This window comes from Hyperolius riggenbachi, chromosome 6 (genome assembly GCF_040937935.1).
Source record: "Hyperolius riggenbachi isolate aHypRig1 chromosome 6, aHypRig1.pri, whole genome shotgun sequence".
Lineage (NCBI taxonomy): Eukaryota > Metazoa > Chordata > Amphibia > Anura > Hyperoliidae > Hyperolius > Hyperolius riggenbachi.
The window spans coordinates 58,735,912-58,748,365 of NC_090651.1; the positions used below are offsets into that span (position 1 = coordinate 58,735,912).

Genomic DNA, 12,454 nt, shown 5'->3' on the forward strand with positions numbered 1-12,454 from the left:
CTTTCATATATTTTAGATTCAAATACACACAACTGAAGTAATTCAAGCCTTTTATTGTTTTAATATTGATGATTTTAGCATACAGCTCACGAAAACCCAAAAATTCCTATCTCAAAAAATTAGCATATTTCATTCAACCAATAAAAGAAAAGGGTTTTTAAAACAAAAAAAGTCAACCATCAAATAATTATGTTCAGTTATGCACTCAATACTTGGTCAGGAATCCTTTTGCAGAAATGACTGCTTGAATGCGGCGTGGCATGGAGGAAATCAGCCTGTGGCACTGATCAGGTGCTATAGAGGCCCAGGATGCTTCGATAGTGGCCTTAAGCTCATCCAGAGTGTTGGGTCTTGCGTCTCTCAGCTTTCTCTTCACAATAGCTCACAGAAATAGCATGGTCAGTAAACCATTTACCAGTGGTTTTGGCACAGGAGCAGGTGCCAGGTCGTGCTGAAAAATGAAATCTTCATCTCCGTAAAGCTTTTCAGCAGATGGAAGCATGAAACCACTTTTGAACCAGAAACAGAGGCAGAAGCGCCTGACCTGGGCTACAGAGAAGACAGAAATGAAACAAACCGAGAGCCAAATCTGGTGTAGTATTTTAGAACAAATGGAGGATATGATAAAAATAAAAGTTATACTCACAAGTCAGGGTTACCACATAGGCAACCACTGATACAGCAGGTGGGGAGAATTGTAACCCGACCCCACTCAAGTCTAAAAAGTCGCTCTATAGATCGGAAAAAATGGGGATACACCCCTCCACCAAGGGTGGACTAAGATATAGAATAACGGGAGTAATAGAGGCGCCAATCTGTAGCCCAGATATAGAATAACGGGAGTAATAGAGGCGCCAATCAAGTATAAAATCGGTTAAAAAACGTCTAAAAGGAGGGAAATGGGTGGACTCACCTCCCCCAAATGAAAAATGACCAGGCTGATGTAGCCGTAGGAATTTATAATTCAATTTAAGCATCACTACTGGAGAATTGTTTTAATAAATTGAATTATAAATTCCTACGGCTACATCAGCCTGGTCATTTTTCATTTGGGGGAGGTGAGTCCACCCATTTCCCGCCTTTTAGACGTTTTTTTAACCGATTTTATACTTGATTGGCGCCTCTATTACTCCCGTTATTCTATATCTGGGCTACAGAGAAGCAGCACTGGACTGTTGCTCAGTGGTCCAAAGTACTTTTTTCGGATGAAAGCAACTTTTACTTGTCATCCGGAAATCAAGGTGCCAGAGTCTGGAGGAAGACTGGGGAGAGGGAAATGCCAAAATGCCTGAAGTCCAGTGTCAAGTACCCACAATCAGTGATGGTCTGGGGTGCCATGTCAGCTGCTGGTGTTGGTCCACTGTGTTTTATCAAAGGCAGGGTCAATACAGCTAGCTATCAGGAGATTTTGGAGCATTTAATGCTTCCATCTGCTGAAAAGCTTTATGGAGATGAAGATTTCATTTTTCAGCACGACCTGGCACCTGCTCACAGTGCCAAAACCACTGGTAAATGGTTTACGGACCATGGTATTACTGTGCTAAATTGGCCTGCCAACTCTCCTGACCTGAACCCCATAGAGAATCTGTGGGATATTGTGAAGAGAAAGTTGAGAGACATAAGACCCAACACTCTGGATGAGCTTAAGGCCGCTATCGAAGCATCCTGGGCCTCCATAACACCTGATCAGTGCCATAGGCTGATTGCTTCAATGCGGCGTGGCATGGAGGCAGTCATGTCTGCAAAGGGATTCCCGACCAAGTATTGAGTGCATAACTGAACATAATTATTAGAAGGTTGACTTTTTTTTGTTTTAAAAACACTTCTTTTATTGGTCGGATGAAATATGCTAATTTTTTGAGATAGGAATTTTGGGTTTTTATGAGCTGTATGCCAAAATCATCAATAAGAAAAACAATAAAAGGCTTGAACTACTTCAGATGTGTGTATTTGAATCTAAAATATATACAAAAAAGTCTAAAGTTTATCAGTACATTACAGAAAATAATGAACTTTATCACAATATATTAATTTTTTGAGAAGATCCTGTATTTATTTGCTTGTTCACTCCCACTCCCAATAATAAATATATTTTTATTTATATATCACTCTATACCACCCCCCCCCCCCCCCCTTTTTTTTTTCCTTCTTCCATCATGGTTACTGGCCTTACAGAAAACAGAGTAGAATTTAAAATTTTAAAAATACAATCTCTAGTAGTGGACAGCTCTGCAAAGGTTTTGTTTAATCAAACTTAAAAGGCTCTCACAGTTTCTACAGCAATTTGATGGGATTTTGAAGAATATAGGTAAAAGTAAGATGGAGACTAAGCCAATGTTAACAAACCTTAGAATATTTTTGCAGTTCTTCATCATCTTCAATCTTTGTATCCAGATCGACAACCTAACAAGGGCAAGAAATATGGAACAATATTGGAGCGTCTCTATGATCTTATACAGGGCATGCATGTCAATTTAATCTAGTCTCACTGGATATAAACATTAGCAATTATTCTCTTGATAGAACATACCATATCTGGAACAAAGAAATCAAGCACAGCAAGATAACTGTGGTGGGCCTTAGTATTTTAGATCAAGGTCATGCCTCCTTACGTGTTTTAAAGAAGTTTCCAACATTTCTAAACACTTGTTTATGAACATCTTTAGAAGGAATCCCTGAAACTGGATTCATTTTACGCACGGAACTAGTTTTACGTACCATGACTAAATAATCAGGGCCAAGACGTTTCTCCCACTTGGACTTCAGTGCTTCAGCCTCCGGAGTTAGAGGAATCAGAGGAGGTCCTAGAAAACAAATTCAATTTGCAATCGCATACAAATTCTAAAGAAAGCAAAGAAGGAAGAGAATTACACATTTTCAGCATTGTTGCAGCTGAAAGACCATAGGTCACTGTGCAAATATAGCACACAAAAAAACTGCTTTTGAGTGGCTTTAAAGTGGATCTGAACTCAGAACTTCTCCTCTGCTCTAAAAAATAAGCAGCAGCATAATAACCTTTAACCACTTCAGCACCACAGGGTTTTTTGCTTAAAAGCCAGAGCAATTTTCACATTTCAGCGCTCCTCCCATTCATTCACCAATAACTTTATTGCTACTCATCAGATGTAGATTATCTATATCTTGTTTTTTTTGCCACAAATTATGCTTTGTGAGGGTGATATTTGCTATTAGTAATTATGCTATTATCTGTGCATTCTAAAGGGAAAAATGAGGGAAAAAAAGAAAAAATACACTATTTCTCCATTTCCATGCACTATAGTTTTCAAATAAACAATGTTACCATAGGTAAAACCCACACATTGTATTTGCTAATTTGTCCTGGTTATCTCAACATTTAAATAATGTTCCTAGTACAATGTATGGCGATAATATATTAGTTTCTGGTTTGTGTTTTTTGTTTTCTCATTGTACTCTATCAGTAATTAAAAGCCCTTATCTTCATGATTATCAGTAATACACTCTCATGGCATACATATTTTAAAAGCGAAGTCCCTAGGGTAACTATGTATTCTCTTTTCAATGCTGTCACTTTTGTTTGTTTTTACTAGTATTTATTTAGGGGTATAGAGTACATGAAAATAACAGTTTTATTGCTTTTCATTCAGTTTTCCGGTAAAAAAAAAAAAATCACATGACTTAGCCCTCAGTTGTTAAACAACACAAAATCTATTCTCTCACTTGTCACGGTTAAAATGATGCCCTATATACATAATCAGATAGCTTATTGGGCATACAGCACACTGTTTACCACAAGTACGCCTATCTACTCCCCTGAGCTTCAAGTAAAGTTTTGTGGGGAGTAGATCAGCGTAGCAAAGGAGGTGAAGTGGTTAAAGAAAAAACATTTGTTATATTTTACAGAATTCCTGCAATAAACCTGCAGTGTGTACTTCCTGATTTCATGGAAGCAGAGAAAGGGTTAACCTCCCATGTTAAAATATTAGCTGTGTCTGATGAATTTCAGAGCCGACATAGCTAAGAGCTTGTGATTACTTGCAGATTAGGGCAATTTGACAAGCTCTCCTTTCTAAACACACAGGGTCGATTTTTTTTTGTGTGTGTTTTCCTTGTGTCCTATGCATCAGTTCAGGTCCTCTTTAATCCAAGATGCCTACATTTGCATAAAACTAACATAACATTTCCATTAGTCCAAAAGTCTCATTGACCATATCCAATGGTCCGTATCGATCATCAAAGTGTAAAAGTAGAAAAAGTGACTAAAGAAAGGACATCCTGTGAACCCACAGCAGGGTCCGAGTGCCCAGTGCTCCGTGATATGTATAGTAAGACAAAGGTAAGCCTGTCAAGTGCAATCCTAAAAAAAGAGCTCTTGTAGCACACTTAGCTGCCATGAGAAAAAGGGTTCAGAATACACACAACATTGGATTTCGCTGCTCATAGGACCAGGGGCGCCGCCAGCATACAGGCGAGTCACGCCCCCGCTTGGGGCCACACACAAAGGGGGACCTTGCTCTGCGGCTGGCGGCGGAGCGGCAAGAGGGTGTGCGCAGGGGCAGGGGGGGGGGGGGGGCGGTGCGGGGGATTTTGAGTGGGCAGAGCAAAGTTTCAACTCACCTGCCTCGATCCTGCACTCAGCCTCTATCTTCATCCCGTCTCGGTGTGCAGCGTCTGTTGCTATGGTAACAGCGCCCCCTGTGAGGACGTAACCCCATGTCATCACAGGGGGAGCTCTTACTGATGCAACAGACGGCGGGACAGGAAGAAGATAGAGGCTGCGTGCAGGACCAGGGCAGGTGAATTCTCCCTGCCTCTATTGCTGGAGACACCTACCTATCTAACCTATACTGGGGGCTTCTACCTATCTAACCTATACTGAGGAGTACCTACCTAACCTATACTGTGTGCACCTACCTATTGAACCTATACTGAGGGGTACCTACCTATCTAACCTATACTGAGGGGTACCTACCTATCTAACCTATACTGAGGGGTACCTACCTATCTAACCTATACTGGGGGCAACCTACCTATCTAACCTATACTGGGGGCAACCTACCTATCTAACCTATACTGAGGGGTACCTACCTATCTAACCTATACTGAGGGGTACCTACCTATCTAACCTATACTGAGGGGTACCTACCTATCTAACCTATACTGAGGGGTACCTACCTATCTAACCTATACTGAGGGGTACCTACCTATCTAACCTATACTGGGTGCACCTACCCATCTAGCCTATACTGCCGGCACCTACCTATCTAACCTATACTGGGGTAACTATAAGGGCACCTATACCTGTCTCCACGCATTTTACGCCCTCGCCATGGGTGCAATTTAGCCTAGAAACTGCTAGTATTTGGCTCCTCCTATATCATGTTTTGGCCACACCTATTTTTCGCACACCAGTAGAGTTTGCATGCCGATCCCTGCCTATGGTGGGCACCCGAGCATCAGAACAGGACCAATGGAATTTGAAATGTACCCCTGATGGTGACAGGTTTAGTTCTGTCAGGGGATCTGTATGGAATATTTGTTGCTGACAGTTCTATGCACAGAGGGAGATATTGCTTGCTTGGCAGTTGAAAAAAACATCATTTCCCACAATGCAATGATATTCAAAAACAGCAAACTGTCAGGACCATGGTCATGACATCACACTGTGGGAGGGGTTTCACCACAATATCAGCCACACAGACCCCCCCCCCCCCGATCTATTTAGAGAAAATGTCAAGATTTCTTGTAGGAAAGGGGGTATCAGCCATTGACTGGAATGAAGTTTAATCCTAAGTAATCCTTCCACTCTAAAGGTGCATACACACATGCGACTATAGTCGTTTGAAACGATCGCTCCCCGATCGTTTCAAACGACAATCGTTTAAAAAAAAGCAACCAACGATCATTAAGTCCAACGACGGACGAGCTAGATCGTTAAAAACGAACGATCTAGCTTGGCGGATTTTTTCCAACGACGATCGTTTGCAAAAGTAGTAAATCGTTGGAAACGGTCGTTCGTACTAGGCTTGACATGCGCATTTCGCTATTTCTCCATGAAACTTCTCATTTTTATGCGGAAGCGCAATAGTTGCTTTACATGATGTAATGTTCGTTCTAACGATCAGATCGTTACACACATTTAAAAACTAACTTTACTTAGGTCGTTCTTTCATCAATTAAAAGTTCGTTCGTCGTTCACAACTAACGATCGTTGTCGCATGTGTGTACGTAGCATAAGGCGAGTCATTTTAGGTTAGTAACCATTTCCTTATAAATCAAAAGTTTCAGCATAAGTTTTTTTTTTCATCTTTTGCTGTGCACATGTTCCTATCAACACCAGATACTGTAGCAACATTTCAAAAACTTTTCCCATTCGCCCAGGTGAGCGACGATCACCGTGACCAAGAGGGATCCATTTCAGATCTCACGTGAAATTGCCCCTGAGCTATGAGCAATGCAGAAAATCGAGACCTCTCATAATTTGTAATAGATACAATTGATCTCCATCAAATTTACTTTGATGGGTTGGTAAGAAAAGACAGAAAAAAAAATAAATAAATTTGCGAGTATGGCGGAGTGATTTAAGCGTTCATCCTCTGGCAGCTGCATTGCCCCCTGGGGGAATTAAGCACCTGACAAGACATTATTGTTATCGCGGGAGCCTATCGGTACAATGCAATCAAGGACATCATTTATACATTTGGCAGCTATAAAGCCTTTCTGGTTTAATTAGGCCGGGCAGTAACTGGAGACCTGTTCTGAGAGCCAGTTCTGAAGCACTCGTCCGTAGGATCGCAGTTACCCTGACGTCTCGGCCCTCTCAGCTTCCCTACATGACTGTAATATGGCCTCTGCTGCATAAGTAAGCCCGTCTGACAGGCCGAGAAGCCACAGAGAAGCTGGCTGTCCTATGTTTGACCCCAGTCGGGAGCTTAATGCAGGTCTAATGTTCCCATTTAAGTCATATTTAACTTAAGAAACTTCTGGCTCTCTTCAGCCGCCTGAAAACGAGTACTGAATTAGAAAGATTTGTTCTGCCGGCTTCCTTGTTGTCATGGTGGGTGGGGGGGTTGAAGAGAGGGGGCTGCCAGGATGCTCATTAGCGGTGACATGACCCATCTGTGCCAGGGCTCTGAACTAAATTAGGAACAAGCAAACACGCTAATAAACACCGACGTGGGCTGTCATGAGGAATATGGCACAGAAAGCTGCAAAGAAGTTCATTAGGTACGATGTCAGAAAAAAAACCCCAAAAAACAGAAGGCAAGTAAAAAAAGAGAACCTTCCAATTCCAAACTGCATACATGTAGAATTGGCTTTGACAGCTCCTGCACCATTTCCACTTCATCTAGCAATCCACGCTGGCTAACACCTGACCTCATACCCAGAAACTGAAAGGACATTCCTCAAATACTTAGCTAAAGAAGTCCAGTGTTGAGACCATCTAAAGCACAGGTGTCAAACAAGGCCCGCGGGCCGAATGTGGCCCTCTAGAACTTCCAATGTCCATTTTAAGCAGCAAAAGAAAGACAGCACACGGTCACCAGTGGGCTCCTTTGGACCGAAAGGCAGTGTTTCTGACTGAAACATTGTCAGTTTGAGCCGGGTTACAGCAATAACACATGGTTTTAAACTTTTAACCTTAAAGAGAACCCAAGGTGGGCAGATGGGGGGGGCAGATGGGACACAGAGGCATGTTCTCTGCCTCATGACATGCCTCTGTGTTCCCACACCGCTGCTATCTGCCCCCCCACTGCCACGCTATTATCCCCCCCCCCCCCCCGCCGAGATTAGCGTCAATATTTGTCGCTACCTCAGAGGTCAACACAGGGAGAGGGATTCCCTGTTCAAAACGCCCACCAGGGGCGTTCCTGCAGGGTTTCCAGAGCTGCCATTGGGCAGCTCTCCCTGACCACACCCCCTGCCGCTCCCACAACTCCCAGCACGCTGCGAGAGACACACAGTCTCTGATTGCAGCATTGTGACCTATATGTCCCGAAAGTGAAAGAGGGCCATTGCGACCCACGGGAGTGGCGGAGAGCGGTGTTTTTTTTCAGGCTACCTGATCCGCTTAGCCCCCCGGGTAAGGCAGCCTACTTTTTTTTTCTTGTTTTTTTTAAGTCTACCTCGGGCTCGCTTTAAAGGACACCCGAGGTGAAAATAAACTAATGAAATAAACAATAGTATCTATGCTTTTTCGCCTAAAAATTACTTTTTAAGATATTTCACAATGCAGGTATTTGGGCTGAATTATTTCGCTTTTATGGAAGTGTAAACACATGTACAAAAAAAAATTTCCCCAGAAATTGTGTAAACAACAACATATTTTGCTAGGAGCCAGGGCAGGAACTGCTATGTACCTGATCGCTGTTCATTAGAATAGTTCTCCTCTTGCTCCTCGTTGTCTCCGTCATACTGTGAATCATCTGGAACCTCTCGTATTCTGGCCATGGGTGGAACAGAAGGCAAGGGAGGTGGGGTCATGCTTACCAGTTCTATGCACAGAAAAGAGGATGTTAAAACAGGCAGTGCAATGACACACAGAAGAATGTACTAAATGGCTCACGGTACATAATTTTAGGTTAATCCTAGTTTTAGCAACAGAAGCACTCCCTATATGTATATAGTGCTGTATATTGATATGAGATCTCGTACTTTACAAATAAAATAGGCTGATAGGGGGACGGACTAGAGTATGCTTGGTGAAATTTGCCTTCTTAAAATAGAAGGAAACTTGCAATAATTCAGTTATAAGTGAACATTTGTGGTTACCCACAATGCACCACTACTGAATATGCAAATGATCTCTTTTCGCCTCTGTAAGCTAGGTAAGCATCCAGAACTACTGGTGCATAGCAAGCTTGCTATACACCAGCGGTTCTGGATGCTTGTCTGGCTTACAGGGGCGAAAAGAGATAATTTGCATATTCAGTGGTGGTGCATTGTGGGTAACCACAAATGTTCACTTATAACTGAATTATTGCAAGTTTCCTTCTGTTTCAAGAAGGCAAATTTCACCAAGCATTGCTTATTAGTAGGAGGGCTTTTCCATCTCTTTTATCCCCCTATACATTCCTAGTGGTTTGTGTCACCCAGAGCTGCTTGGTTACTCTATTGGACTAGAGAACCAAACGTTCCATCTTCTATTATGAGGTGCAGCCAATTCGCTGAACACACAGCCTGGAACTTCTGCCAGTTAGACTTGTACCTTGATGCTCCTTCAGGCCCCGCTGCCAGGCACAACAGGGAGTGCAGCATACAGATATATCAGAGAATTGTGTCAAAAACTGAACAGCTAAAGCTTTGGAGGATTGTAGGACATAAAATTAGACAGTGACATGATTCAGAATGCCTCCAGCACAGCCACTTTGTTGTGTACAGAATCAAAGGGCCAATTAGAAAAGGTGACAGCGAGAGGAGAGGAACTTTCAACTCTGGGTTGCTTCACAGTGGCAGCTAAAAGCCTCATTCATTGCTCATCACCATCTGACTGTGCCAAACAAGTCGTAAGAGAAACTTAAAAACACTTCAAACTGACTCGGATTGGAAATACATACTCGATTACTTATCAAAACAGCCGGTGAGGTTTGATCACTTTCAAACAGTTTAAAAAAAAAAAAAAAAAAAAAAAAAAAAGGCAATGCTAGAAAATCAGGCAGGCAGTGAGTGGTTGGGGACAGCGGTGGATCAGACAGATTCTGCACTGATTGGTAGAATTCAGGCGGATCAACAGATTCTCTAAATGTGCTCATACATGGTACAATTTTCATTTTTTTCGTTTACATAATTTAGTTCGATTATTCCGTTAGATCGAATAAAAAAAAAATAAAAAAATAAAAAAAAAATAAAAACACTTTACAGCATGTCCGATGAGATTTTTCTGGAAAAAAAAAAATATTTTCAACTTTCATTCGATTCGATCATTTAGATCAAACAGGAAAATCGAACATTTTTATTGTATCGTGTATGGGCACCATTAACACACAGTTCTCCAACCCTGTCCTCAAGGCCCAACAGTACATGTTTTGCAGAAAACCACAAACATGCACAAGTGAGGTAAATAGTGTCTCAGGACAGGACAGGGTTGGGGGAACACAGCTCTAACACATTTCCGCTGAAATTCAACAGAGGTCACGTGGATAGTGTGATGTAGTCCTTAAATACTACCTGGACAAATTTTAACCGGGGAGTAAGTGAACTCTTGCTGTATAGACAGTTATTGATCCTTGTACGGTCCGCATTTCAGCTGGTTACATAGTTAACAGGCATATGGCTATACGCAGTTCTTGAACTCGCAAGTGTTAAGAACCGTTATTAAAGGGGGCTCCCAAATTCCAACATAAGCCCCCCCCCCCCCATTCCGTGCACCCCCACCTCTTCTTTGGCATCGGAGATGGGGAAGAGCCACTTGTCCGTGACATGGACAAGAGAGGTGTGTGTGTGTGTGCGCGTGTGCGCGTGTGTGTGTGGTGTGTGTGGTGTGTGTGGTGTGTGTGGTGTGTGTGGTGTGTGTGGTGTGTGTGGTGTGTGTGGTGTGTGTGGTGTGTGTGGTGTGTGTGGTGTGTGTGGTGTGTGTGGTGTGTGTGGTGTGTGTGGTGTGTGTTGTGTGTGGGTGTGTGTGTGTGTGTGACCCCTCGCTTACAGAGCTCCCCATAGCATGTACCAAATGTGGGCTAGTATGGCCCCTCGCTGGTTGACTCAGACATCCTGGCTATACCAGATTGCATGGGTTTCGTTTTTGTTTCTTTAACAAAACAAAAAAACCTGGCCTACCCCCTCCATCTTCCCCAAACTATGATTATACACATTAGCCATGCGGGCTGGTAAAGCCAGGATGGCTTAACTCCTTGGTGGTTAACCCAGAGTCAGGCTCGGGACGCAAATCTGTAGCTCAGAGGTCATCCAGAGTTGGATCCCTGGAAGATGTGTAATGTGCAGGGCTGCCACAGATCTATCTAGAAGTAGGATTTTTAGGGTCTAAAAGCTTATGAAAAAATTGCACCGCTTTTAAACAGTTAAATCTGGAAGCAATCATACCTCAAGGGAGCCATACACTGATCGATTTCAGCAATCGATCAATCGAATCGATCGCAAATTGATGCACGATCTAACAGCCAATCAATTTGCGGGCCGATTTCGATTGATTTGATCTGACAGAATGAAATCTATTGGAAATCTATTGGATATCAATCTAAATGCATTATTGGACTATTAAATCCAATGCAACTTTAAAGGGGCCCATACACTGGTCGATTTCAGCCATCAATCAATTCTATAGCAGATCAACCTAGATTTTCCATCCTGTCAGATAGATCAAATCAACTGCAAATCGATCGATAGAATCGATCGAATCGATCGATCGATACCATAGAATCGATCCATCGATGGCTGAAATCAACCAGTGTATGGGCCCCTTTAGTCAACTTTGGCTTTATTATCTGGACTGAAGGCCATTTTCTTCTCCTGTGATCCAGTTATTTACTCCATCAAGGTGTGGATGATAAAATAAACCCTACTTCCTGCTCTCCTCTCCCAAAATTTACGAGCTATTCCCATTGGTAAAGAGCTAACAAACCAGAGTCTGTCCACATACCTCCCAACTTTTTGAAATAAGAAAGAGGGACACTTAAGCCACACCCCTGCCACACCCTTGATCACGCCGCAGTCACGCATACTATAAAGATTTCATAAGAAAAAAAATGTCTTTTATAATTCAAACCACACTGGTCCTTTCTATCCGGGTTCATTTTCCTTCATATTAACATTTTAAAAGACTGTAAGCCTTTGGGCAGAGTCCTCCTTTTGTGTCCTACCTGATCATGCACCTCCATTACTGTGCACCCAACTTGAACCTAACTTGCCTACTCTCCATGCTCCCCTCCAGTGACTGACTAAGCTTTACCTGGTACTCATACTGTGCTGTGTGATCTGGTTTTCTTGTATTCCTGTATTGTCATTTTGCTGTATGTCACCCCTATATATTGTCTGTAACCTAAACTAATGTCCAGAGCTGCGGAATATGTTGGCGCTTTATAAATACAATAAATAAATAGTAATATATCAATTTAAAAGGATGGGAATAAAGTTTAGCGTCAAACATTTTTTAGTTGAGAAATATATATATTTACATAGAAAGAGGGACAAAGTCCTGAAAGAGGGAAACATGAGGGGGGAGGGGGGGAGTGACAGAAGGACAGGGCTCCCAAAGAGGGACAGTTGGGCGCTATGCGTCCACTTTATAGCAATGGTTTTTCATGAAAGGAACAAAAACAGAGAAACGTTGCCGGATGTTGAGCAAAGTTTTCCTCTAGTCCCAGGACAAACAGGCAGATGAGATGAGATGGGCTGAATAGAATTGTAATAATATTGAAGCAGAAATTTCCAGACATCTGGTTTAAAAAAAAAAAAAAAAAAAAAGTTCTACGTTGCCTAAGGGGCCGAATTCTCAGAGGGGCCTTCATAAATGTTTAGATCC

General features: G+C 42.3%; 1 protein-coding gene across 5 annotated transcripts in view; it reads right to left on the reverse strand.

Moving 5' to 3' along the window:
- PATJ (PATJ crumbs cell polarity complex component) overlaps positions 1 to 12,454 on the reverse strand; it is a 396,175-nt gene that overhangs the window by 335,814 nt on the left and 47,907 nt on the right. For all 5 annotated transcript variants that reach the window (XM_068239365.1, XM_068239368.1, XM_068239367.1 and 2 more), the window contains exons 12-14: positions 8,340 to 8,474; positions 2,719 to 2,804; positions 2,347 to 2,403 (exon numbers count right to left, since the gene is read on the reverse strand). In XM_068239365.1, the coding sequence (XP_068095466.1) occupies positions 2,347 to 2,403; positions 2,719 to 2,804; positions 8,340 to 8,474 (278 nt within the window). The remainder of the gene's footprint in view (positions 1 to 2,346; positions 2,404 to 2,718; positions 2,805 to 8,339; positions 8,475 to 12,454) is intronic.